The sequence below is a fragment of the Scyliorhinus canicula genome, chromosome 10 (genome assembly GCF_902713615.1).
Source record: "Scyliorhinus canicula chromosome 10, sScyCan1.1, whole genome shotgun sequence".
In the NCBI taxonomy this organism is placed as follows: Eukaryota; Metazoa; Chordata; class Chondrichthyes; order Carcharhiniformes; family Scyliorhinidae; genus Scyliorhinus; species Scyliorhinus canicula.
The window spans coordinates 41,485,422-41,512,963 of record NC_052155.1 but is presented as its reverse complement, the minus strand read 5'-3'; the positions used below and the strand labels follow the sequence as shown (position 1 = coordinate 41,512,963).

At 45.5% G+C, this 27,542-nt stretch overlaps 1 protein-coding gene across 6 annotated transcripts in view; it reads left to right on the top strand.

Annotated features, from left to right (window-relative positions):
• The window catches only part of phf20l1 (PHD finger protein 20 like 1), a 167,913-nt gene that overhangs the window by 32,202 nt on the left and 108,169 nt on the right, over nt 1–27,542 (top strand). For all 6 annotated transcript variants that reach the window (XM_038808819.1, XM_038808818.1, XM_038808821.1 and 3 more), the window contains 6 exons: nt 2,843–3,014; nt 4,474–4,558; nt 10,627–10,715; nt 11,812–12,019; nt 21,478–21,612; nt 27,236–27,318. In XM_038808819.1, coding sequence (XP_038664747.1) covers nt 2,843–3,014; nt 4,474–4,558; nt 10,627–10,715; nt 11,812–12,019; nt 21,478–21,612; nt 27,236–27,318 — 772 coding nt within the window. The remainder of the gene's footprint in view (nt 1–2,842; nt 3,015–4,473; nt 4,559–10,626; nt 10,716–11,811; nt 12,020–21,477; nt 21,613–27,235; nt 27,319–27,542) is intronic.

Sequence of the window (27,542 nt, the reverse complement as noted above, 5' to 3'; positions counted from 1 at the left end):
CTGCACAGCGCCAGAGTCCCAGGTTTGATTCCCTGCTGGGTCACTGTCTGTGCGGAGTCTGCACGTTCTCCCCGTGTGTGCGTGGGTTTCCTCCGAGTGCTCCGGTTTCCTCCCACAGTCCAAAGACGTGCAGGTTAGGTGGATTGGCCATGATAAATTGCCCTTTGAGTCCAAAAAAGGTTAGGAGGGGTTATGGGGATAGGGTGCAAGTGAGGGCCTAAGTGGGTCGGTGCAGACTCGATGGGCCGAATGGCCTCCTTCTGCACTCTATGTTCTAAAGGCCTTGACTATGGGCCAGTCCACAGTCTCCAAGCAGTCACGGAGGATGTCTCGGATTCCTCAGACCAGCACTGCACGGTTTTCTTGACTGGCTCAGCACACTTGAGTTGCTGTTTGTAAGCCAGAAGTAGGAATACCGACTTGTGGTCCGATTTCCCAAAGTGAGGTCGGGGAATGGAGCAGGTGGCTCCTTTGATGCTCATGTAGCAGTGAGCAGTGGCCCAGGTGTTTGCACCTCTGGTGGAGCAGGAGATATGTTGATGGAGTTTGGGTAGGCCCTTCCTGAGGTTGACCTGGTTGAAGTCTCCAGCCATGATTGTCAGGGCTTCGGGGTGATTTGTTTCTTGGTTGTTGATGGTGGAAAGTAGTTCGTAAGTGCTTTCTTCACTTCCGCCTGGGGTGGGATGTAGACTGCTGTGATGAGTACAGAGGTGAATTGAAGTGAGAGGTAGAAGGGGCAACACTTCATGGTTAGGTATTCTAGGTCTGGGGAGCAATGGCACGCTAGGGATACCACATCCGAGCACCAGGAAGTGTTGATCAGGAGGCAAACACCCCCGCCTTTCGACTTGCCTGAGGCCTTTGTGCGGTCCATTCAGTGGATTGAAAAATCTTCGGGTTGCATGGCACAGTCTGGTGTGGCTGGAGTGAGCCATGTCTCGGTGAAGCAGAGCATACAGCAGTTTCTCACTTCACTCTGGGAGGTACGTCTAGCGTTGAGGTCATCCAGCTTGTTCTCAATCGCTTTGACGTTCGCCAGGTGTACGCTGGGGAGAGGAGTCTTGAAGCTGTGTAATTTAAGTTTCATCTTCAGGCCGGCACGTTTTCCCATCTTCCTGGGTCGGCGGCTGCTCTCGGCTGGCAGGGCTGGCTTTGCGTAAGGTAGGTGATTGCGTTCGGAGGAGTCGTGGATGATGGTGGCGGTGTCAGAGTCGCTGGAGGGGATGTCCGTGGGCGAGTCTGGTTTCGTGGGGCTGCGAGGTTGGGTTCACCTTCCGGGCGGGTACCTGTCGCTCCGGGGTTGGCTCGAGTAACTGGGTTAGTTCATAAACATTTAGAAGCAAGACCAAACTGAGTTGCCATGTATACTCGGCATCTATGGTCTATTTTTAATTCAGTCTCAGAATGTAGGTGTCACTGACAAAACCTTCATTTATCACCTGGTTATCCTTGAGAAGGTGACCGTGGACCTTTTTAAACCTCTGCTGTCCTTCTGGTGAAGGTACTCGCACAATGTTGTTAGGTAGCAAGTTCCAGGATTTTGATCCAGTAATAAAGAATTGACGGTAACACATAATCCAAGTCAGAATGTTGTGGGACTCAGTGGATAAGTTGGAGGTGACTGTGTCCCATACACCTGCTGTTGTGGTCCTGGGCGCTGGTGGTTACTGCTTTGTGAGGTGCTGTTGAAACAGCCTTTCGGAGTTGCCATTCTGCAGCCATGGTACTTTTAAGTGGTGGAAGGAAGGGATGTTTAAGCTGGTAGATGGAATACTGATGAAGAGGAATGCTTTGTTCCCGTACCAGCCTCCCCGGACAGGCGCCGGAATGTGGCGACTAGGGGCTTTGCACAGTAAGTTCATTGAAGCCTACTCGTGACAATGAGCGATTTTCATTTTCATTTTCATTTCATTTCATTTGTATGGAATCCAGCTTGCGTTACAACTTGCATTTCCAGTCAAGTGCAGGGTATTGAGAAGCTCTGAGGAGTTCGGAGGTGCACCACTCGTGACACAATACCCAGACTCTGACCTTCATTACCCATGACATTTCTGTTGCTGTCAGTTGAGTTCTGGCCAATGGTGACCCTTCTGGTTGTTAATGGTGACATGCCAATGGTGATATATTTGGTGATGTTAGTGCCATTCAATATTAATAATGAGAGGTGTTTAAGCAGTCTCTTGTCAGAGATTGTCGTTATCCAGCTGTATGAGGCACAAAGGCTACTTGTCCTTTGGCTGCTGAACCTGTCATCCAGGTCTTTCTGCAAGTAGGCATGAGCTGTTTCATTAACTGAGAAATAGTGAAGAGCTAAACACTGCAGTCATCAGTGAAAAGCCTCACTTTTGGTATGATGCCGTTAAAGGCCTCCAATGAGGCAGCTAAAATTGGTGTACCCAAAACATTACCGTGAAAAACTTCTGGCACTGAAATGGTCAGCCTTTCAACAAGCCCAGCCATCTTTTGTGCCAGTCATGACTCAAGCCACTAGACAATTTTCCCCTTGATCCCCATTAACTTTCGATTTTGCCATTGATGATCTCTAAATATACCCAAGCAAACCACAAAGGAAAACAAATGGCCTTAATATTTGAGGCAAGGACCAGCTCTGTATAGATTCAAGCCATCAAAATTCTCACCTTACTTTCTTTCTGGTGTCTCTTTTTTTCCATCTCCAGATCGAAGCATTTCCTCATTAGGCTATTGTGGGAGTTTATGATTTAGAGATATATGGTTAATTGTGTTTAAAACTATAATCTCCGTTGGCAGCAGATTATTATAAAAACAACGTTGCATTTCATAATTAATAAATAATTTTCCTCCCCTTTTGTATCACCTGAAGGTATACATCACGAATCGAAAAGATCGACTATGAGGAAGGAAAAATGCTGATTCACTTTGAGAGATGGAGCCATCGGTACAATGAGTGGATTTACTGGGATAGTCATCGCCTACGACCTCTGGAGGGACAGTCACTACGAAAAGAAGCACTCAAAGACGATGAAGAGATTACAGTAAGTGAAGATTTTTAGACCAGGCGGCTTTTCCAGAAGTAGATCTGATGCCAAGAGCACTTGGCTATTGTCAATGGGAAGAGCTCTTGCTGCACAATGTCAGTTGTATTTATCTTGGAATTAGTTGCCTCTTTCTTCCCCAACTTTTCTCCAGTCAGTTGGTGTTACTTGCAAAGGTTAAAAAACATCCGGAAAAAATTAGGTAACTATTATCTGACCTGCAGTGGGATTTATTTTTTGATTGGCAGGAGTGTGAATGCTGTCTTGAAATGGTGAAAGATATTCCCCATGCTTTATGTTCTCCTCCCAATTGAACTCCTATATTTTTATGAAAAGTATTTTAATTTAAATTTTTACATTTTTACATTGAGCATGCACAACATTACAAAACAAAGTAAATACATCACCAACACCCCCCCCCTCTTGAATTTCCATATAACGGGGCAGTGTGATGAATTGGACTTTGAGAGATTATACCCAATGGAGGGGGTGTTGTACTATTCTGTGATTCCATGTAAACGCAACCTGGATGGGGGGGAAGGATTTAGGTGGCTGTCATGTCTGATTAGCCAACATGAGAATAATGAATACCGGCTTTGGCACAGGTGATCCAGGAAGAACAGAAAATCAAACTTTTACAGAGGTTTTATAGTAACATCTCGATAGACAATGAAATACCATTCTATTGGGAATATCACTGATATTATTGTGCAGAATTAGCATTCTGGGAGAAGCTTGTGGGTTTTTTTAATGTTCATGTCTGTTCTTATCAGTTACTTTAGTGTCTCCACTTTGTGTGTATGTGTGTGTGTGCGTATATCTTATGTCGCTTTCTATCTCTTATTTTCTGACTGTGACTAATACTTTCTTTCCTTAGTCATGTCCTATTACCCTCCATGATTTTCTCTCTGTCCATCTCTCAATCTCTCTCTCTTCGCTCTCGCTCTCTCTCTCTCGCGCGCTCTAATTGACTGCCGTGCTTGCCTGCTTTACAGTGACTTCATTGGCTGTGAAGCACTGCGAACATTCTTATGACATGAAAGCAGTTATATAAATGCAAATCTCTCCGACTTACATTCTGTACTTCTCTCTTTGTGTGTTTTTAATGTGCTTTCTTACGGTCTGCCTCAATCCTTCCCTCCTACCTCTTCCCTCTCATGCCTGCACTTCATCTCCTCCTCAATCGCCATGTCCTATCTTCTCATTCTTTTTGTTCTTTGGTTACTCCTCTCTTACTCAATTCACACACACCGATATGGATCCATTTCACTGGCATGATCAGATGTTGAGTAGGCAGTGGGATAAGGGTTAGGAACCATTGCATGGTTTGCAAAATATCAGTGCAACCATCAAGATAATTTTACAAAATCTATTGGAAAGCCCCACTAATTTAAGCTTTTTTTGTATTTAAGTTCCAAATAAACTTGGCAATTTCTGAAAAAGTGTTTCCTCTGTGCAGGATTTCAAAACTGGAGATGAAGTTCTGGCCCGCTGGACGGATTGTCGCTACTACCCTGCCAAGATTGAAGACATTAGTGAGGAGGGTAAGAAATGAGCTTTTCCTTGATTTCCTCCCCAACTCTGCTGCACGTGCTGTTTTGCTGATTTATGGGTCTAAGTGGCTATTCTTCGATGCAAGTGTACAATTCGCTGAACGACATCTTTACATGGTGCCAATTTACATTTGGACCTGAACATCCCTCACAATATTTCCTCCTTCAATTCTAATTTTAATTTGACTCAGTTGCAGCTTTCTCACTCTACACAGGAAAAATAAAGTTCAAGCCTCCAACAAAAATGTTTAGCTCATGATTTAAGCTGATGCTTCGATATTGTTTTCTTGGATTGCTGCAATGCCCCTAGTCGCCACACTCCGGAGCCTGTCCGGGTACACTGAGGGAGAATTCAGAATGTCCAAGGGGCAGCACGGTAGCATTGTGGATAGCACAATCGCTTCACAGCTCCAGGGTCCCAGGTTCGATTCCGGCTTGGGTCACTGTCTGTGCAGAGTCTGCACATCCTCCCCGTCTGTGCGTGGGTTTCCTCCGGGTGCTCCGGTTTCCTCCCACAGTCCAAAGATGTGCAGGTCAGGTGGATTGTCCATGATAAATTGCCCTTAGTGTCCAAAATTGCCCTTAGTGTTGGGTGGGGTTACTGGGTTATGGGGATAGGGTGGAGGTGTTAACCTTGGGTAGGGTGCTCTTTCCAGGAGCCGGTGCAGACTCGATGGGCCGAATGGCCACCTTCTGCACTGTAAATTCTCTAATTCACCTGACAAGCACATCTTTCGGGACTTTTGTGAGGAAACTGCCACACCCGGACGAAATCCATACAGACACTGGGAGAACATGCAGACTCTGCACAGGGTGACCCAAGCCGGGAATTGAACCTGGGACTCTGCTGCTGTGAAGCAACAGTACCTACCACTGTGCTACCGTGCCGCCCTTTCAGGTTTCCTAATTTCAAGTTTCCAGGAGGAATTCCACCTTTCCCGAGTCTGCTCAGCACATCCCTGTCATCGAAAGTCGACAAGTCAGAAATAGGTTGTCCGTGGCTTCACTGAAACACATTTAGGATGCCAAGGATAAAAGTCAAAATGGGAGCATGGAGGGGAATTACTTTTTTGGTCACAAGGTGATGCATTTGAATGAACTAGAAGCTACATATGCAGACAGAAAGAACATTGTGCCCGTTTCAGCTAAACAAAATAAGTGACAGCCATTTGCTGGTTCATTCCTTTTGACAATGCCATGACAAATCAGAGTCAAACAGCCTGGTTTAAATTTCAAACAATGCTTGGCAGTTAACTGTTAATCACCATCAACTGGTGTATTCTCCATGGCAGTGCCTCTACCAATCAGGGTCAACTTGCCATCGATCAGCATTCTCTTCTCAGACAGTGTAGATTTGTTGATTTCTCTTGCAGTGGTATTCTGCGAAGTGTCTTGAAGCGTGCAAGACATAAAGCTTTGACAAAATATGTATTTTGTTTTCCAGCAATGATTGTTGTCTTCTATCTCTCAAATCTCTCTTCCACGCCTATCAGCCGCTAACCCTCTCAACCATTCCCTTGTTAACTGCAGGTATAATTATTTCGGTGGTGATTTTTCAGCCTTTGAAACCTTCACCTCAACCGAAACACTCTGGACTGTTTCCCGTTCTGCTTGATCATCACTTCTGTCCTGCTTGGCCTACATTGGTTTTCAGTTTCCCGATATCTCGTGTTGTATTTTGTTCATGTTTAAAATCCCTGTCTACCTCTTTAACTACCTATAGCAAAATGTTCCCTTCAACCAACTCTCCCCACACTCTTTGGGTTTCTCAAGTGTACAACTTCCTTTCCCTCACTCTACTATTGGCGACTGTGCCTTTAGCTATCTGGCCCCATGCTTTGGAACCCCGTTTTCTTCCTGTAAATTCTGTTTAAAACTCGACCCGTTGATCAATGATTTGGTCATATGTGCATCTCCTTTTGGTTCTGCCATAGTGAGACCGTAAGAAATAGGAACAGGAGTAGGCTGTTCGGTCCCTCCAGCCTGCTCTGCCATTCACTAGGATCATGACTGATCCGACATTCCTAACGTCTATTTTCCTGCCCTCCCCCCGTGATCCTTGATTCCCTTACTAATCAAGAATCTATCTATCTCAGTCTTAAATATACGCAAAAACTCTACCCCCCCATAGCTCCCTATGGTAAGGAGTTCCAAAGACTCTCAACCCTCTGAAAGAAGAAATTCCTCTTCATCTCAGTCATAAATTGGCACCCCCTTTATTCTGAGACTATGCCCTCTGGTCCTAGACTCTCCCATGAGGGGAAGCATTCTCTCAGCATTTACCCTGTCGAGCCCTTTAAGAATCCTATATGGTTCAATGAGATCACCTTTCATTCTTCTAAATTCTAATGAGTAGAGTTCCAACCTGTTCAACATTTGCTCATAAGACAACCCTTCATACGGGGGATCGTCTGAGTGAACCTTTTCTGAGCCACCTACAATGAAATAATATCTTTCCTTAAATAAGGGGACCAAAACTGCACACAGTGCTCCAAATGTGGTCTCACACTTGTACAGTTGTCCAGTTGCAACAAGACACCCCTACTCTTGTACTGTAATCCCTTTGAAATAAAGGCAAACATTACATTAACCTTCCTGATTACCTGCTGCCCCTGTGTGCTAGCTTTCTGTGTTTTGTGCACAAGTATTCTCCTAGTTTGTTTGTGTTGCAGCTTTCTGCTGTTTTTCTCCGTTTAAATAATACCCTGTTCTTTTGTTCTCCCTTCCAAAAATGAACAACTTCACATTTTCCCACATTACACTCTTTTTTTTTTTTTTTTTTTTTTTTGAAGTTTTTTATTTAACACAAATTTGTAACAGTTACAAAGCGAAAAATGGCCCTGTGCAAAGAGCCTTAACATAGTGAAAACGAACAGTGGGAAAGACTAAACATGTTAATAAATGTTGAAACCAAAAATCCTTCCATACGGCACTTTCCCTGCCAGCTCTGTTTACCCATGCCACACGTGTTCCACTACACTAAGCTAACGTGGCCCTAACCCTCTTCTCCCCCCCCGCCCCCCCCCCCCCCCCCCCCCCCCGCCTGGTCTCCCCTACTCCCCCAGGCCTGGCCTGCCAGGTCAGCCCTGCGCTTGGCCCTAGCCCGCCCCGCCCCCCCTCCGATCTCCCTGGTGCCCCCTGACCTACGCTAGTCACACTGACCCCTGCCCTTGGCGCCTACCTGTCTCCCGTCCCAGCGCTCAGGCCCTCCCCCCACCCACCAGGGACCCATTAACCTAATTGTATCCCACCGAGCCCTTTCAAGTCCCGTGACTAGCCCCTAGCCCATCCCCCCATCAGAGGCCCCGATCTCGCACCAGAAGGTACCAAACACAAGCCCCCCCCCCCCCCCCCCCCCCCCCCCATTGCGATCCCCCCAAAGGACCCTAAACAGTGCGCCCTCCAACCCCCACTCTCTGTCCAGGCTGAAAACAATCTTAGATAAAACATTACAGTACAGGATAGTTTAACAAACCGCCGCCACACAAAATGTCTGAAAGCCCCGAGTCCTTTAGTTCCAGTCCAGCTTCTTTTTCTTAGTAAAAGTCCTAGTCAGAGCAACTTTAAGTTAACAGACCGCCGCCACTGTACAGCACTGAAAGAACTCAGTGCCCATTAGTTCAAGTCCAGCTTCTTGTCTTTAATAAAGGTCCAAACCTGTTCTGGTGTCTCAAAGTAGTAGTGGAGTTCCTCAAACGTAACCCAAAGCTTTGCAGGATATAGCATTCCAAACCTCACCTCCTTTTTGTAGAGGGCTGCCTTTACCTTGATGAATCCTGCACGCCTCTTGGCCAGCTCCGGTCCCAAGTCCTGGTAAATGCGCACCTCGCAGTTCTCCCATCTGCTGCTCCCCTCCGCCTTGGCCCATCGCAGCACACGTTCCCTGTCAGCAAGCCGGTGAAAGCGGACCACCAAGGCCCTCGGTCGGTCGCCCATCCTGGGCTTCCTTGCGGGGGCTCTATGTGCCCCATCCAACTCCAGGGGTCGAGGGAAGGCCTCCGGTCCCATCAGCGCCTCAAGCATACCCGTCACGTATGCGCCCACATCCGACCCCTCGCAGCCCTCGGGGAGGCCAACGATTCTTAAATTCTGCCTCCTGGCTCTGTTCCCCAGCTCTTCAAGCTGCTCCTGCATCCTTCTCTGACGGGCGTTCAGCTCCTCCACCTCGTGCTCCAGCTCCGTTACCGTGCCCTCCTGACTGGAGAGCTTCGCCTCGACCTCCCTGAGCGCCTTCCCTTGGGCCGCCTGTGTCTCGACCATTCGGTCCATCACCGCTCTCATCGGGTCCAGCGTGTCCCTCCTCAGCTCGGCGAAGCAGTTCTTGAAAAACTCCATCTGCTCCTCCCTTGGCCAGTGAGCCTCCGCTCCTCGGTCCCCGCCGTCCGCCATGCTTGGCCGCCCGGCCTGGGTTCCCCGCTGCTCCCGCTTCGATCCTTGCCGCTCCACTCGACCGCTTCTGGTCCAGCCGCCCATACCCCGGGAAGAAAGCCTCTTCCCTGTCGTCTCCTCCACCGATTCAGGCTGCCCGGTACCTAAAAAGTCCGTAAACAAAGGTCCGTTTGCCCATCTCGGGCGGGAGCGATCCGACCTGCGACCTGCCTCCTCGAGGGCGCCACCGGAAGTCCCACATTACACTCTTTGACAACTTTTTGCACGCTTACTTAACCTATCACTATCTCTTTGCAAACTGTATCACTCTTGCAACATGCCTTTTCGCCCACCTGATTTTGTACTGTCACAAATCTGGCTGCAGTACATTTGCTTCCTTCTTACAAGTCATTAATATATATTGTAAGCAGTTGCAGCTCCAGCACTTATTCCTGTGGAACCCCACTGGTTACAGGTCACCACCCTGAAAAATAACCCCCTTTCCCCACTTGCTGTTTCCTTCCAATAGCTAATTCTCTATCCATGCAAATATACTACTTCCCAACACCATTTTATGACTTTGTTAGGTACCTTTTTCAAACACCTTCTGGAAGTCCAAATACAACATATCTACTGGTTTCTCTCTATCCACTCTGATTGAGACTTCCATGAAATCCTCCTTTCAATTAGTCAGACACGATTTCCCTTTCCTATGCTGACTCTGCTTGATTAGATTATAATTTTCCAAATGTGTTATTGGGTAAAAGGTAAAGTTGCTGTAGCCCCAGATGACTATAGGCTGCTTTCCCCTTTGAGGGAGGTGGGGGGGAGCTGACTGGTGGTGATTTAACCTGAGGATCTACTATTACTTTCTTAATAATTGATTCCAACAATTTTCCAACAATAGATGTTAGGCTACTGTTTTCCTTAAACCTCTACACCTTGAAGTTTCTTCTATGTTTAGTATCCTACAGCATTTTTTGTTGTTGATGTTTACTATTTCCACCATGCAGTAATAGAAAATGATCAGAGCTAAACTTTATTGTAAAGGCTTGCATTAACAAAAAAATTGAGTGGGTTGTATTTTCAGACTTGCTGTGCAGCATGTGGCTTTTGTAATCAATCAATACCTGACCTGACCTGATCTGTCTGCAGTTGGGATTGCTGATGCGATCAGAGTCATAAGAATAAAATAGTTTGATAAAATATTTCAAATTAAACCTTTTTTGTGGTTTACTGAACAAAGATACAGTGCTTCCTGGGGCAGCACGGTCGCATAGTGGTTAGCACAATTGCTTCACAGCTCCAAGGTCCCAGGTTTGATTCCCGGCTTGGGTCACTGTCTGTGTGGAGTCTGCACGTTCTCCCCGTGTGTGTGTGTGGGTTTCCTCCGGGTGTTCCGGTTTCCTCCCACAGTCCAAAGATGTGCAGGTTAGGTGGATTGGCCATGCCAAATTGCCCTTAGTGTCCAAAATTGCCTTTATTGTTGGGTGGGGTTACTGCGTTATGGGATTATGGGAATAGGGTGGAGGTATGGGCTTGGGTAGGGTGCTCTTTCCAAGAGCCAGTGCAGACTCGATGGGCCGAATGGCCTCCTACTGCACTGTAACATCTATGACCTCCATTCCTGTTTATCTTGTAATGTGTTCTCCTAATGAACTGATTATGATGCTTTAATTGATTCTTCATAGGTACTTACACAGTGCAGTTTTATGATGGAGTTATACGCTCTCTGAAGCGAATGCATATAAAATCAATGCCTGAAGACGCAAAAGGGCAGGTAAGCCCTTTGATCGGTTGATTGCGAAAGATTTGTTGACAGGTCTAACATGCTATAATTTTAAAATTCTTGTTGCAGTTGTATTTCTTCCTATTTCTCCCTATTTGTCACACCTCCTTCTTCTAAAAAATTATGTTGCTGCCATGGGATCCAGTTGTGTGGTTACTCTATGCTCTTTGTTCATCTAAGTGACCACTATTTCTACGTGAACTTGGTTTTTGCAGGCTAACTGTCCTTGGATGATTTCCACATCCATAAGTGCTGAAGAGGGATTTGTTTAGTGATCAGGAGGAAGCTGCGGCCTATTCACCCACTCCATCTGCCCCTACCCCAAAGTAACTTCTGGACATCTCTACCATTACTCTAGCTAATGCAATACCGACTGACTTTTGAACCCAATATCTCCCTGGTATGTTGTTTTGGCTACTCAATAGCAAGACCTTCCAAGGGACTGGAGTGCATTTTTTAACTTCTTCACTGATTATCCTCACGGGTGGCACGGTAGCACAGTGGTTAGCACTATTGCTTCACAGAACCCAGGGTCCTGGGTTCGATTTCCGCTTGGGCCACTGTCTGTGCGACGTCTGCACGTTCTCCCCGTGTCTGCGTGGGTTTCCTTCATGTAGTCAGAGTCAAACATGCATTTTTTGTCTGAAGTCACATAGAACATATGTAACGCAGTCCTGATTTGTGGCAGGTTTTCTTCCCTGAGTACATTCTTATGGTGACAAACTGGAATACACAATGCTGCTCATTTTTTTTCACCAGTTCTCTCCAAGCCGAAAATGTTTTAAATATGGTTCCAATAGTTTCCACTAGTAGCAGTGTTGAGTAATTGAGTTGAGCCCAATTTTGGCTTTATGTAAAGCACGTATGCATCTTCAGCTATGGTAATGACATCGGAACAACAGACCGGGCTGATGTTTTCTCTTGAACCAGGGCACAGCTACTCCAAAGATTCAATTTAAAATCTTAGTGGATAAACTTATTCAGACCTTGACAAGAAACTTGTAGGGACTCCAGGGTTGCACATTCTTTTTTTTATCCTCCTCTTGCAAAAGAAATTATTCTGAATGATGGAACATTTTCTTTATAGGACTGGTTAGCTCTTGTTAAAGCTGCAACAGCAGCAGCTGCTGCAAAGAATAAGACAGTCAGTAAGCACCGTGTGCATAAGGAAAAGGTGGAGAGGAAAATGGGGAGAGGATCCCACTTCAAGAAAGAGAGAGTGATGTCAGAAGTTAAAGAGACAGAAGATGAAGCACACAAAACACCAGAAGGGCTTGCACCTGTTGCTATCTCAGGTTAGTGTAACAGTAACTTTAATTTATATTGTACATGTAACACGAGACAGAATTTAACACTGAGCCGTAAAAAGTGATATTGGAACAGATGACCAAAAGATTAGTCAGTGAATTAGGTTTAAGATATGTCATGAAGGAGAGAGGTATTGAAATGGTGAGGGAGAAAATCCCAGAACTTGGGGCCTAGGCAGCTGAAAGTAAAGGAAGCAAGTCAGATTAAATTCAGCTATGTTCAATGACGAGAGAGTATGACAAGGGTGGATAGTCTTTAATGCTAGGAGTGTAATAGGTAAAACTGATGAGTTAAGGGCCTGGGTTGACACATGGAATTGTGACATTGCTATCATAGAGACACGGTTAAGGGAAGGGCAGGACTGACAACTTAATATTTTGGGTATAGGATCTTTAGGCAAGAGAGGAGGATGTACCAAGGGAGGTGGTGTGGCACTATTAATTAAGGAATCCATTACTGCAATGAGGAGAGATGATATCTTGCAAGGGTCTTCAAATGAGTCTTTATGGGTAGAACGTAGGAATGCAAAGAAGGCAGCCATATTACTAGGAGTGTATTTTAAGCCCCCAAAGAGTCATTGGGAAACAGGAACAGATATGTAGGCAATTTACTGAGATGTGTAAGAATAATCGGGTAATTATACTAGAGATTTCAACTTTCTCAACATAAATTGGGGTAGTCATAGTGTAAAGAGTTTTTTGTGAGGGGAGGGGGGGGCGGATTTCTTTGAATGTATTCAGGGAAATGTTTCTTGTATCAATATGTAGAAGAGCCAACAAGAGATGGGGCAGTGCTGGTTCTGCGGAACAAAGATGGAAAATTCTTCAATGTGGCAGTGGGGGAGCATTTTAGTGATAGCGACCACAACATGGTTCAGTTCAAGTTTGATATGGACAAGGAAAAAGATGACCTGCAAAATACGGTTTTGGATTAGGGTCAGGCAGATTTTACTAAAATAAGGCAGGATCTGGCCAAAGTTGACTAGGAACAGCTTCTTGCAGGAAACTCTACAGCTGAGCAGTAAAGGGCATTCAAAAAGGAAATGGGGGGGGGGGGGGGGGGGGGGGGGGGGTACAGGTCCAATGTGGGGAAATGTAGGAGCAATAAATTCAGGGAACCCTGGATTCCTAGGACAATCCAGACTGGATTATGAGGAAGAAGAATGCTGAGCAAATGCAAAACGAAATTCAACTGCGGCCCTAGAGGAATATAGGAAGTGCAAGAGGAAACTTAAAGGAATTAGAAGAGCAAAAAGGAGGCATGAAAAAGGACTTGTGAGTACGATTAGGGAGAACCCTAAGATATTCTACAAATATATTAAGGGGAAGAGATTAACCAGGGAGAGAGTAAGGCCCAAGGGGTCAATCTATGTGTGAAGCCGCAGGGCATTGCTAGGGTGTTAAATGAATACATCCCATTGGTCTTGACGCAGGAGAAGGAGGATGTAGGTACAGAATTCAGGAAATTATGCTGTGAGGACCTTGAGCAGTTTGACATAGGAAGTGAGGAGGTATTGGAGGCTTTGACAGGCTTAAAAATAGACAAATCCCCAGACCCGGATGAGATGCATCCCAGGCTGCTGTGGGAAGCAAAGCAGGAAATTATAGGAGCTCTGCCACAAATTTTTAATTTCTCTCTGGCCAAGGCGGAAGTGCCAGAGGACTGAGAATAGCTAATGTTGTTCCATGTTTCAAGAAGGGTGGTGAAGATCAGCCAGGGAATTACAGACCGGTGAGGTTCTCATCAGTGCGAGGGAAACTATTGGAGAAAGTTCTGAAGGAGAGAATTAATTTCCACTTGGAAAGGTATGAGATGGTTAGGGATAGTCAGCATGGCTTTGTCAGGGGGAGGTCATGCCTAACTAGAAGGACGGAAGAAAGAGGGAAAATCGACCGTGGATATCTAAGGAAATAAGGGAGAGTATCAAATTGAAGGAAAAAGCATATAAAGTGGCAAAGATTGCTGGGAGATTAGAGGACTGGGAAATCTTTAGGAGGCAACAGAAAGCTACTAAAAAAAGCTATAAAGAAGAGTAAGATAGAGTATGAGAGTAAACATGCTCAGAATATAAAAACAGACAGTAAAAGTTTTTACAAAATATAAGACAAAAAAGAGTGGCTAAGGTAAATATTGGTCCTTTAGAGGATGAGAAGGGAGTTTTAATAATGGGAAATGAGGAAATGGCTGAGGAACTGAACAGGTTTTTTGGGTCGGTCTTCACAGTGGAAGACACAAATAACATGCCAGCGACTGATAGAAATGAGGCTATGACAGGTGAGGACCTTGAGAGGATTGTTATCACTAAGGAGGGAGTGATGGGCAAGCTAATGGGGCTAAAGGTAGACAAGTCTCCTGGCCCTGATGGAATGCAACCCAGAGTGCTAAAAGAGATGGCTAGGGAAATTGCAGATGCACTAGTGATAATTTACTGAAATTCACTAGACTCTGGGGTGGTCCCGGTAGATTGGAATTTAGCAAACGTGACGCCACTGTTTAAAAAAGGAGGTAGGCAGAAAGCAGGAAATTATAGGCCAGTGAGCTTAACTTCGGTAGTAGGGAAGATGCTGGAATCTATCATCAAGGAAGAAATTGCGAGGCATCTGGATAGAAATTGTCCCATTGGGCAGACGCAGCATGACCAAGAGCAATGTGTCCAAGTTTGCAGATGACACTAAGATGAGTGGTAAAGCGAAAAGTGCAGAGGATACTGGAAGTCTGCAGAGGGATTTGGATAGGTTAAGTGAATGGGCTAGGGTCTGGCAGATGGAATACAATGTTGACAAATGTGAGGTTATCCATTTTGGTAGGAATAACAGCAAACGGGATTATTATTTAAACGATAAAATATTAAAGCATGCCGCTGTTCAGAGAGACTTGGGTGTGCTAGTGCATGAGTCACAGAAGGTTGGTTTACAAGTGCAACAGGTGATTAAGAAGGCAAATGGAATTTTGTCCTTCATTGCTAGAGGGATGGAGTTTAAGACTAGGGAGGTTATGTTGCAATTGTATAAGGTGTTAGTGCGGCCACACCTGGAGTATTGTGTTCAGTTTTGGTCTCCTTACTTGAGAAAGGACGTACTGGCGCTGGAGGGTGTGCAGAGGAGATTCACTAGGTTAATCCCAGAGCTGAAGGGGTTGGAGTATGAGGAGAGGTTGAGTAGACTGGGACTGTACTCGTTGAAATTTAGAAGGATGAGGGGGGATCTTATAGAAACATTTAAAATTATGAAGGGAATAGATAGGATAGATGCGGGCAGGTTGTTTCCACTGGCGGGTGACAGCAGAACTAGGGGACATAGCCTCAAAATAAGGGGAAGTAGATTTAGGACTGAGTTTAGGAGGAACTTCTTCACCCAAAGGCTTGTGAATCTATGGAATTCCTTGCCCAGTGAAGCAGTTGAGGCTCCTTCATTACATGTTTTTAAGGTAAAGAGAGATACTTTTTTGAAGAATTAAGGGTTATGGTTTTAGGGCCGGAAAGTGGAGCTGAGTCCACAAAAGATCAGCCATGATCTAATTGAATGGCGGAGCAGGCTCGAGGGGCCAGATGACCTACTCCTACTCCTGCTCCTAGTTCTTATGTTCTTATGTTCTAACAAATTTGAGCGCGTTTTTTGGAAGTGTCCAAGTATGTTGAAGAGGAAAGTGTAGTTATGTAGTTTATATGGATTTCAGCAAAGCCTTTGACAAGGTCCCATGTGGGAGACTAATTGAGAAGGTTGAAGCACATGGAATTCAAGAAAACTTGTTGACATGGATCCAAACCTGGTGCATATATATAATATATATAATATATATAATATATATAATATATATATATATATATATATGATAAAGATGAGAGCACGGGGAGAATAAATTTGCAGATGACACCAAGATTGGTAGGGTGGTAAAACGTGAAAAAGAGGGGTGTACGCTTTCCCCCGTTACTTTTCGCCTTGGCGATAGAGCCATTGGCAATGGCGCTTAGGGCGTTGAGGGATTGGAAAGTGATTGAGCGGGAGGGGGATTTGCCGAAAAAGTGTTTTGCTATATGCAGATGATTTGTTAACCCTAACCGATGGGGCAGCATTGGGAGGATTATGGAGATTTTGGGGGAATTTGGTCAGTTTTCAGGATATAAATTGAACATGGGAAAGAATGGGGTGTTCTTGATCAATGCCAGAGAGCAAGATAGGAGATTACGGGAGTTGCCGTTTAGGATCGGTGGGGGGGGGGGGGGGCAAGCTCCAGGTAGTAAGGTAATCAAGTGGCGCGGAGCTGAGCCAGCTGCAGAGATTGAACTTGGCTCGATTGGTGGAGGGGATGAATGCGGATTTTAGGAAATGGGATGTTATGCCGCTGTCGCTGGCTTTGTGGGTGCAGCCAGTGAAAATGACGTGCTGCCGAGGGTTCTGTTTGTGTTTCAGAACCTCCCTATCTTTGCCCCAAGTCTTTTAGGAAAGCCAATGGCTGATCTCTGGGTTTGTGTAAGCAGGGAAGGTCCAGTGGGGTACAGCCGATGTTTTTGGAACAGGGTGGATGGGTGGGGGTGCTGGCATTGTCGACTTTGGTAAATTATAATTAGGCGGGAAATATTGTGTTGGTGAGGAAGTGGGCTGTGGAGGAGAGGTCGGTCTGGGGGGCGGGTGGAGGCGGTGTTGTGTCGGTGAACAGGTTTGACGGCATTGTTGTAGCCTTTGCCGTTCTCGCAGGCCAGATATTCTAAGCCTAGTGGTGGTGTTGGCTTTAAAGTTGTGGGACCAGTGTAGGCTGCATTATGGGCTGGAGGGTATGTTGTTGTGGGTGCCATCTGCGACAATCATAGGTTTGTGCCAGTGGGGCTGGACGCGAGGTTTCGGGGGTGGCGGCAGGTGGGGATTGAGTATTTCACGGACTTGTTTATCGGCGGCAAATTTGTGGGGTTGGAGGAATTGTATGAGCTGCCCTAGGGGAATGAATTTGGGTACCTGCAGGTGAAGGATTTTGTAAGAAGCGATGTGCTGTCCTTCCCAGGGCTGCCACCTCTGGTGTTGCAAGACCAGCTGTTATCGGAGGACGAGATAGGGGATGGGGAGGGAGGGCACCCCGGGGGAGGATATTAAGTGCAAGTGGGAGGAGGAGCTGGATGGGGAGGTATAGGCTGAGGCGTGGGTGGAGTCCTTGTGGGGAGGGTGAATGCGTCCTCGTTGTGTGCGAGGGTGAGTCTCATCCAGTTTACAGTGATACAAAGGCCCCACGTGATGGCGAGGATGAGCAGGTTCTTTGCGGGGATGGAAGATGGGCAGGGCGGCCCCCGAACCATATCCACATGTTCTTGGCGTGTCCAAGGCTGGGGGTGTTCTGGCAGTGGTTCTCGGACGTGACGTCCTAGGTGCTGGGTGTGGGGGGGTGGTTCCGAGTCTGGAGGTGGCGATATTTGGTCTGTCGGGAAACCCTGGAGTACAGGGGGGCGTGTGAAAGAGAGGCAGATGTATTGTCCTTTGCCTCCCTGATAGCCCGGAGATGGATTTTGTTGGGCTGGAAGGACTCTGAGCCGCCGAGTTGGGGTCTGGGTGAGTGATCTGGCTGAATTCCTGTGGTTAGAAAAGTCTAGTTCGCTCCGCGGGATCGGTAGAGGAGTTCGCCTGGAGCTGGAAACCGTTCATTAATTTCTTCAAGCAAGGTGGTGGCGGGGCGTTAGTGTCAGGGGGGGTTGGAGGGTTGTGGTCGTTTATTGGATTAATGTGGTTGTTTATTGGATTGATGTGTCATTCTTCTGATATTCTGTGTATACATGTGAATAAAAATATATATTTTTTAAAAGTGAAGAGGGTCGGTCGTAGTTTTACAGGAAGATACAGATGGATTGGTCAGATGGGCAGAGCAGTGGCAGATAGTATTTAGCCCTGATAAGTGAAAGGTGATGCACTTTGGAAGAAGAAAACAGAAAAAGAGAGTATATATTGAATGTCAGGACTCTTAAGAAGCTCAGAGGGATAGGTGGATCTCGGGGTACTTGTTCACAGATGCCTGAAGGTGGCAGAGCAGGTGAATAGGGTAGTTAAAGCATATGAGACACTTCCTTTATTAATCCTGTCAAAGAATATAAGAGTAAGGAGGTTATGTTGGAGCTGTATAGACATTGGTTAGCTGAAATACTGTGTGAAGTTCTGATCACCTCACGATAGGAAGGAGCTGATTGCATTGGAAGGGGTCCAGACCAGATTCACCAGGATGTTGCCTGGGACGGAGTGTCTGAACAGGAGAGATGGATAGGCTTGGATTATTTTCTTTAGAGCAGAGAAGGCCAAGGGGTATATAATTGTGATGTATAAGATTGAGGGGTTTGGGCAGGGTAAATAGGAAGCATATGTTCCCCTTGGTTAAGGGGTCAATCACAAGGGGTATAGTTTTACTGTGAGGGGCAGAAGATTCTGAGGGGATTTGAGAAAAGATATTTTCACTCGGAGGGTGGTGCCTGGGAAGGTAGGGGAGGCTGGAAATCTCACAATGTCCATTTGGGTGAGCACTTGAAACACCACCATATTTAAGGATATGGCACAAGTGTTAGTAAATGGGATTAGCGTGAGATTAGTTCGGGCCGGAGAGTGGAGCTGAGTCCCCAAAAGATCAGCCATGATCTCATTGAATGGCGGAGCAGGCTCGAGGGGCCAGATGGCCTATTGCTCCTAGTTCTTATGTTCTTATTAGGAGCAGTTATTGTCGGTGCAGAGTTGATGGGCCGATGGTACTTTTCTGCGCTGTACGACTCGATCTCTAACAATTTTTAAGTGGCACAATTTAGAACACAATTGAATCAGGTCCTAAGAGTCAGGAGCTACAAATTTGCAGCCAGTAATGGGCCATTCAACTCACTCAATCCCTCTTGATATTTAACCTCTACAGAAGCAATATGCTCAGTTTTGGCACCAAACCTCTGAAAATAATGGTATTGGTGGGATAGTAGCACAAATGCATCCTATCATAACAGGACTTTTGAAGGGTTATATTGTGAAGACAGGCTGCATAAACGGAGTATTATAGTCTCTTCAATTTAATATTTTGAGACACTATGTAATTAATGTCTTGACATGCTTCTATTGGAAGATGGGATCAGGCTGGATTACTCATTATTTGCCGGACCCCACAGACGTGTTGGGTCAAATGGCTGCCTCCTGTGTTGTATATTTTATATGTTCCCACAGTGATAAAATAATTCTAAAATGTAGATACAAATAAATAATTACCTTTCGCGAGAAACATTTTCAATTGAAATTTGACACAGCCATTGAGATATTAGAACATGTGATTGAAAACTTGGTCAAAGGTAGATTTTAAGAAGCACCTTAAAGCACGTGACCAGTAAAAGATTTAGGGATGGAATGCCAGTGTTTATGGTCTAGTCAGCTGAAGGCAAGAAAAGCAATCTAATATAAAATAATTTGCATTTACACAGTATCTTTCATATCCTTGGGCTGTCCCAGAACACTTCATTTTCAGCACATTAATTACACTGGCCTTCTGAGTACTTTAGCCAATTTGTTTTTATTTTAGATTTCCAGCATCTGCAGTATTTTTGCTTTTAAATTCTGTAGGCAAAGGTGAGAATCAATTTCCATCCAGAAAAATGATTGGCTAATCTCTCAAAAGGTAGCATCTGTGACAGTACAACATTCCTTCAATAAAACAGGAGAGCATCTATCTAGATTACGTGCTCTCTGACTGGGGTGGGACTTGAACCTGCTACTTCTGACTTGCAACATGAACACAGGCAACTGAGCCGAGTTAGCATTATCAGGCCATCTGTACTCTCTATACTTTTCAAGCTATAAAATGCCATTGTAATTGATTTGTGTCCAAGGTTTACTAACCTCTGGAAACACCTGTTTTTTAACTGAGATGATGGAATGAAAAGCTCATGTTAGAATTTCTCAAAGATGGCAGCAGATTTTGTTTAGGCAGTTAATTAAGGCTAAGAATCCAGGAAATGTCACGGACATTTCTTTTGGTTGGTTTTCTAACTTTTTAAATGAGGGTCTGCTTGGGCAGCATGGTGGCGCAGTGGGTTAGCCCTGTTGCATCACAGCGCTGAGGTCCCAGGTTCAATCTTGGCTCTGGGTCATTGCCCGTGTGGAGTTTGCACATTCTCTCCGTGTTTGCATGGGTTTCGCTCCCACAACCCAAAGATGTGCAGGCTAGGTGGATTGGCCATGCTAAATTGCCCCTTAATTGGAAACAATGAATTGGGTTCTCTAAATTTATATTTAAAAAAAAAAATAAGCGTCTGCTTTGTAGCCCTTCAGGTTCATCTATTAATGTGTCTGCCAGAACCGCTGCTGTATTTATCGAGAACCCCCTGAGGTGGCTTCTGTCATTATTCCCAGGGAGTAGATGCAGTCCAAATATGTGTGGCTCAGCTGCTAGTGAGCTGAGTAAAAGGGAGTAAACATTTGGTTTACAAATTTGTAATAACCCAGAAAGATGTTTTGATTGTCTGATCCATAGCTCTTTTTAAGTACACTTACTTGCATAAACACTTACAGATTTAGTTCTGATTGACTACTGCACTGGCACACACTCTAGGTTTGGTGTACAAAAGTTGAATTGATTTGGTTAAGGTAGCAAAGGGTAAGCAGCACCTGTGGGATTGTAGAGCTTTAAAGAGTCAACACTCAGCAGAGGTGTATGCTAAGATGTAGAGCACAAAGTTTCTTTTTGAATGTATGATCAGGACTTTGAGAACAAATGAAGAATAGAGATGATTAAATAGAATACAATGGCTGCTGAACTACTTTAGCCTTGTAACTGCCAGATCAATGTAGGCGATCTGTTAGGGGATAAATAAATTGGATATGTGTTCAGTAGTTTTCAGGGAAATGGAAGTGATTGGATTTGGCCAGGTTACCATGAAGAATAGATATTAGGACAAGATGCAAGGCGACACAGTGGTTAGCACTGTTGCATTACAGCTCCAGGGGACCTGGTTCAATTCCGGCCTTGGGTGATGTCTTTGTGGAGTTTGCACTTCCTCCACGTGTCTGTGTGGGTTTCCTCCGGGTCCGCCGGTTTCCTCCCACAGTCCAAAGTTGTGCAGGTTAGGTGGATTGGCCATGATAAATTGCCCCTTGGTGTCAAAAGGTTAGGTAGGGTTACAGGCATAGAGTGGAGGTGTGGGCTTAAGTAGGGTGCTCTTTCCAAGAGCCGGTGCAGACTTGATGGGCCGAATGGTCTCCTTCTGCACTGTAGGGATTCTATGAAGGTGGATGATATGGATATGACTTTGTTGCTTTCCGGTGAGGCAGCAAAAAGAATGTCACAATTGATCTGTTTAATTCTCAAAGATCAGAATGATTGCTGCAGTGAAAGATTGCACTATAAGAGTTTAGTGGCCTCTATTCAAAGTAATTAATTTTCAATCTGAACTAATTTCAGTATAATTCTGTGCCAATATGCTGAACCTAATGGCTGTGTTTATATTACCCAGGAAACTCTGAGCCATTGACCTTTGATGAGCCAAAGCAGACTTCAGGACAGGCAGAAACATCAGGAGCGAGAAAGAGAAAAGCCAGCGTTACCTGCTCATTTCAGGCAAAAAGAGCACGTCTCAACAAAATCACAGGTTAGAACAAATGGAAAATGCTGACCGTTCCAGCACAAGTATATTTTAGAGTTTATCCCTCAAGCAAATGCAGGCCTATTTTATTTTTTGGTCAGGTGGATGTCTGCTGTGTGGAAAACCCAACAACATGTTTTGAATTTCCAAAACAAATTGTTGAGAAATTCACCAGAGGCGTTTTGTTTGTCACATTTGAGGTACTGTGTCTCTTCCCCATAGGAACACAGCACATGGACTGCAGTGATTCAAGAAGGCAGTTTCTCAAGAAAGCAGTGCCACTTTCTCAAGAACAGTTGAGGACAATGAATGCTGGCCTAGCCAGCGACATCCACATCTTGTGAATAAATAAAAATAAAGTTAGCTACGTATGAAGAGCTTGGGTGCATGTTGACTGGTCCAATGCTTAGTGCACGGGTAGAGGATTGCTTAGCTAACAGGAGACAGAGAGCAGACATAAATGAGTCATTTTTGAGTTGACCAGGTTTAACGAGGAGTGCCACAGGATCGGTGGTGGGTCCTCAATTATTTATAATCTGTAGCGGTGGTTTGGATGAAGGGTCCAAATGTATAGTGACTAAAATTGCTGATGCTGCAAAGATAGATTGGAGATGAAATTGTGAAAAGGGCATTAGGAGCCCGTAACATAGATAACTGAGTGAGTAAAACATTTGGGAGAAGGAATACAAGTGGGAAAATGTGAACTTGACCACTTTGGTCAGAATAGAAAAGCAGCATATTGTTTTAATGGAGAGAGAGTGCAGAACTTTGTGGTGAAGGGTATCCTGGTACATTAGTAACAAAGTTAGTATGCAGGTACAGCGAGTAATTAGAAAAGCAAATAAAGTGTTGTTGCTTATTGTGAGGGGAATGGGATACAGGAAGTTTTTTGCTCCAGTTATATCGGTTGATGGTGAGACCACATTGAGAGTACTGTGTACAGTTTTGGTCTCCTTATTTAAGAAAGGACATAATTGCATTGGAAAGAGTGCAGAGAATGTTCACACAACTGATTCTGAGAAAGGAGTTTTCCTATGAGGGAAGGTTGGACAGCTTGATCTTGGACCGATTTGAGTTTAGAAGAATGAAAGGATATTTTATCAAAACATATAAAATCCCCAGAGACCTAGACAATGTGGATGATGAAGAAATGTGTCTCCTTTTGGGAAGAGTCCCTTTTGGACTTGAGAGAAAGTTTAAAAATAAGTGATCTCCCATTTAAGATCAATGAGGAGAAATGTTTCTCTTACTTTCTTAATCTGTGGAATTCTCTTCGCCAGAGAGTGGTGGAGCCAGGGCGATTAAATGTTTTTAAGGCTGAGTTAGATCGATTCGTGGCTGACGAGGAACTAAAACGGTTTAAGGAATGGACTGGAAGGAGAGACCATGGGCTGGATTCTCTGTTTCAGCGGCTAAGTGCTGGCTCGAACGAAGAATTTGTGGGTGTTTTACGACTTAAAAATTGGTGCTGACCCCTCACCGATTCCCAGGCCAGTGAGGGGCTAGCAGCGGTGCCGGGTGAAACTCCCGGATCCCGCGCCGATAACTGCCGGAGAATGGCTGGGGCCCCTGGCTGCGCATGCGCATAGCGATGACCTACAGCGCCGTACAACATGGCACCGGCCGTGCACAGACATGACCCACCATCCGCGACCCCACAGGCCATTCCCCTGACCACCCCCACCCCACCAGTGGCACGGATCCCAGGCGTGTGAGGCGGCGCTGGACACAGTCATCACATCAAATCGACGAAGGCTCGAAGGGTCAACTTATAATTCAAATGCAGTATGATGCCTTAATTGCCAGCTGCCAGGCTAATGGTTTAGAATAAATTTACATTTGAAGCAGAAATTTTTATTTGGTAGTCTGCAATGTTTTCAATTTTCAAATGAACATGGAAAATCAGTGGCCGTGCCAATAATGTACAGTAGGATCATTATGAAGCAAAACCACTTCTTTACATTGATGAAGTTGGTCAGGCTTACTTCAGAATTCTGTTGTCTGGGCCGGGATTCTCCCCTACCCGGCGGGGCGGGGTGTCCTGGCGGGATGGAGTGGCGGGAACCGCTCCGGCGTTGGGCAGCCCCAAAAGTGCGGATTTCTCCGCACCTTTAGGGGCCAAGCCCTCAACTTGAGGGACTAGGCCCACGCCGGAGTGGTTGGCGCCCCGCCGGCTGCGTGGAAGGCCTTTGGTGCCACGCCAGCTGGGGCCGAAGGGACTCCGCCAGCCGGCAGAAGTCGTTGCATGTGCGGGAGCATCACCGGCTGCTAACGTCATCCCCGCCCATGCGCAGGGGGGGGTCATTTCTGCGTCGGCCATCGCGGAGGCTGACACGGCCGATGCGGAGGGAAAAGAGTGCCCCCACGGCACAGGCCTGCCCGCGGATCGGTGTGCCCCGATCACTGGCCAGGCCACCGTGGGGGCACACCCCGGGGCCAGATCGCCCCGGCACGCCGCCAGTCCCGCCGGTAAGGGAGGTGGTTTGATTCACGCCAGCGGGACAGGCATTACAGCAGCGGGATTTCGGCCCATCGCGGGCTGGAGAATTACGGGGGGGGGGGGGGGGGGGGGGGGGGACCGCGCGGCACGATTCCCGCCCCTGTCGAATCTTCGGTGCTGGAGAATTCGGCGGGGGCGGGATTCACGCTGCCTCCTGTCCATTTTTCTTTTGTGCATTTTTATCGCTATCTTTCTCTGTTATACTTGGTGTTCCCAATCTATTTATTGTCCTTTTTTTCCTAGCGAAAATATTTATTGTGCATTTTATCCCTGGTCACCTCCTGATTTTGGAGGAGGGAGAAGCTACTCTAGAATTTTCGCTTGGATAAAATCTGGCTCTTGTAGCCAGTTTTTCCACTTGTTCGGTATCAGACACTTGTTAGATTTCAGACCTGAATGTCAAAGATGTAACACCGTCAGGTTTCACTGTTATTCAACATCAAAACCAAGAAAGAAACACTTGGATTCAAATCGCATCTTTCACAACCATGGGGCATCCCAAAGTGCTTTATAATAAATGAAGTCTTTGAAGTGCAGTTATTGTTGTAATGCAGCTAGCCAATTTCTACACACTTTGTAGATAACTGCTACAGCCTGACTATCACGACAGAGTCCATCTTAGCTGCTTGAGGGGTTAGCGGCCTGTTGTCCCATCAATATTGAACCTTATTGAACAGAAAGAGGCCATTCAGTTCATCACGCCTGTACTGACTCTTTGCAAGTGCCAATGAATTACATTTGTTTTCCACGTAAGGTTTTGTAATTATGTTAGGAATGAATCTGCTTCTGCTACCTTTCAGCAAATGCATTTCAGATCAGAATCACCAAAACATAAGAACTTCTTGTTATTTCATCTGTAGACTTTTTGGCAATAATCTTTTTTGATGATTTAATGGGCTATTGAAATTGTTTTAGAAACATAGAAAATAGAAGCAGGAGATGGCCATTCGGCCCTTTGAGCCTGCTCCATAATTCATTATGATCATGGTTGATCATCCAAGTTCAATACCTTGAGCTCACCTTCCATCACCCCACCATCACAGAATCACTAATACTACAGTGCAGAAGAGGCAATTCGTCCAATCGGGTCTGCACCGACGCATGAAAGGCCCTGACCTGCCCACCTAATCCTACTTGCCAGCACTTGGCCCATAGCCTTGAATGTTATGGCGTGCCAAATACTCATCCAGATACTTTTTAAAGGATGTGAGGCATCCTGCCTCTACCACTCCCAGGCATTGCTTTCCAGAACGTCACCACACTGTGGGTAAAAACATTTTTCTTCAAATTTCCCCTAAACCTCCCACATCTCAGTTTGAACTTGTGTCCCCTCGTAACTGACCCTTCCAACTAAGGGGATCAGCTGTCCATGCCCCTCCATAACCGTGTACACCTCAATCACGTCACCCCTCAGTCTTCTCTGTTCCAGAGAAAACAACCCAAGCCTATCCAATCTCTCAATATCACTTAAATGTACCGTCTCCGGTAAAGTTTTGGTAAATCTTCTCTGCACCCCCTCCAGTGCAATCACATCCTTCCTATGCTACCGTGCTGAGGTCACCCCTCGGTCTTCTCTGTTCCAACGAAAACAACCCAAGCCTATCAACCTCCCTTCATAACTCAAATGTTCCATCCCAGGTAACATCCTGGTGAATCTTCTCTGCACCCCCTCCAGTGTAATTACATCCTTCCTATAATGTAGCGACCAGAATTGCACACAGTACTCCAGCTGTGGCCTCACCAATGCTCTATACAGCTCCAACATGACCTCCCTGCTTTTGTAATCTATGTCCCGATTGACAAACGCGAGTGTCCCATATGCCTTTTTCACAACCCTATTAACCTGTGGATCTGTGGACAAACAAGCCAAGGTCCTTTTGTTCTTTGGAACTTCCCAGTGTCAGACCTTTCATGATATACTTTCTTGTTAAATTACTCCTTCCAAAGTGTATCACCTCACACTTCTCAGGATTAAATTCCATCTGCCACTTATCTGCCTATTTGACCATCCCGTCTATATCTTCCTGTAACCCAAGACACTCAACCTCACTGTTAACCACCTGGTCAATCTTTGTGTCATCTGCAAACTTACTGATCACACCACCCACATTATCATCTATGCCATTTATATAAATGACAAACCATAGGGTCCCAGCACGGATCCCTGTGGTACGCCACTAAACCCTGGCTTCCAGACACTAAAGCAGCAGTCTGTGTCACCCTCTTTCTCCTACCGATAAGCCAATTATAAATTCACCATATTAAACCACCCTGTATCCCAAGTGCATTTGTCGCCTTAATAAGTCTCCCATGTGGGACCTTATCAAAGGCTTTGCTGAAATCTATATAAACTACATAAGACGATTAGACATCGGAGCAGAATTAGGCCATTCAGCCCATCAAGTCTGATCCGCCATTCAATCATGGATGATTGGTGGTCTGTATACCCCCCCCAACAAATGTTTTTTGCTGCTTGATGTTTCTGAACTTGACCCAGACATCATTTGTACTAATATATTTCCTCAATATTGTATCAATATCTTCTTTAATCAACAGTGCAACTCCTCCACCTTTTCCTTTGTCTATCCTTCCTAAAAACTGAATAGCCCACAATGTTTCGTTCCCATCCTTGGAGTCATGCCTCCATAATCCCAACTATATCATATCCCTTTACATCTATCTGCACAACTAATTCATCCATTTTATTTTGAATGCTCCGCACATTCAGGTACCTACGTCCTAACTGTTTTATTACAGTATCTTATCTGATACATGTCCTTGATTTCTCTGCCTATCACTTTTCTTATTCTCCTTGCTGTCTTTTTCTCTTGTTCTTGATTCCCCTGCTCTGAATCCTTACAACGGTTCTCATCCCCCTGTCATGTTAGTTTAAACCCTCCCCAACCACTCTAGCAAGTACACCCCCAAGGACATCAGTCCCCGTCCTGCCCGGGGTAACCTAGCCAATTTGTACAGGTCCCACCTCCCCCAAAACCAGGCCCAGCGCCCCAGGAATCTGAAACCCTCTCCCTCGTGCAATGTTTTTGTTTAATTCTTGACTGGAAGTGAGTAAATATGCTGACAGTGGCCTTGTTTCATAAATGAGTACACAAATGGTCTGTTCCGCAGGTCTATTGGCATCAAAAGCTGTGAGTGGAGATGGTTCAGAAATGCTGGAAGATGGTATTGGAAGCCACCATGTGCCTGATCAGGTATGAAACCGTTTTTAAATATAGTTTGGCTAGGTGGAGGACCAAAAGCCTATGAATTTCAGAGTGAATAGTGTTGTATTTTTGGGACTTATTCTTACTCTTGATATCCTAGACTTCTAGTTTTTCGACTACCCACGTATTAAGATAAATCTGTTGCACCCCATGAACATGGGACACTATTCGGTTTATTGTAGCTCGTTGACTTATCTTATGTCTTTCAGTGA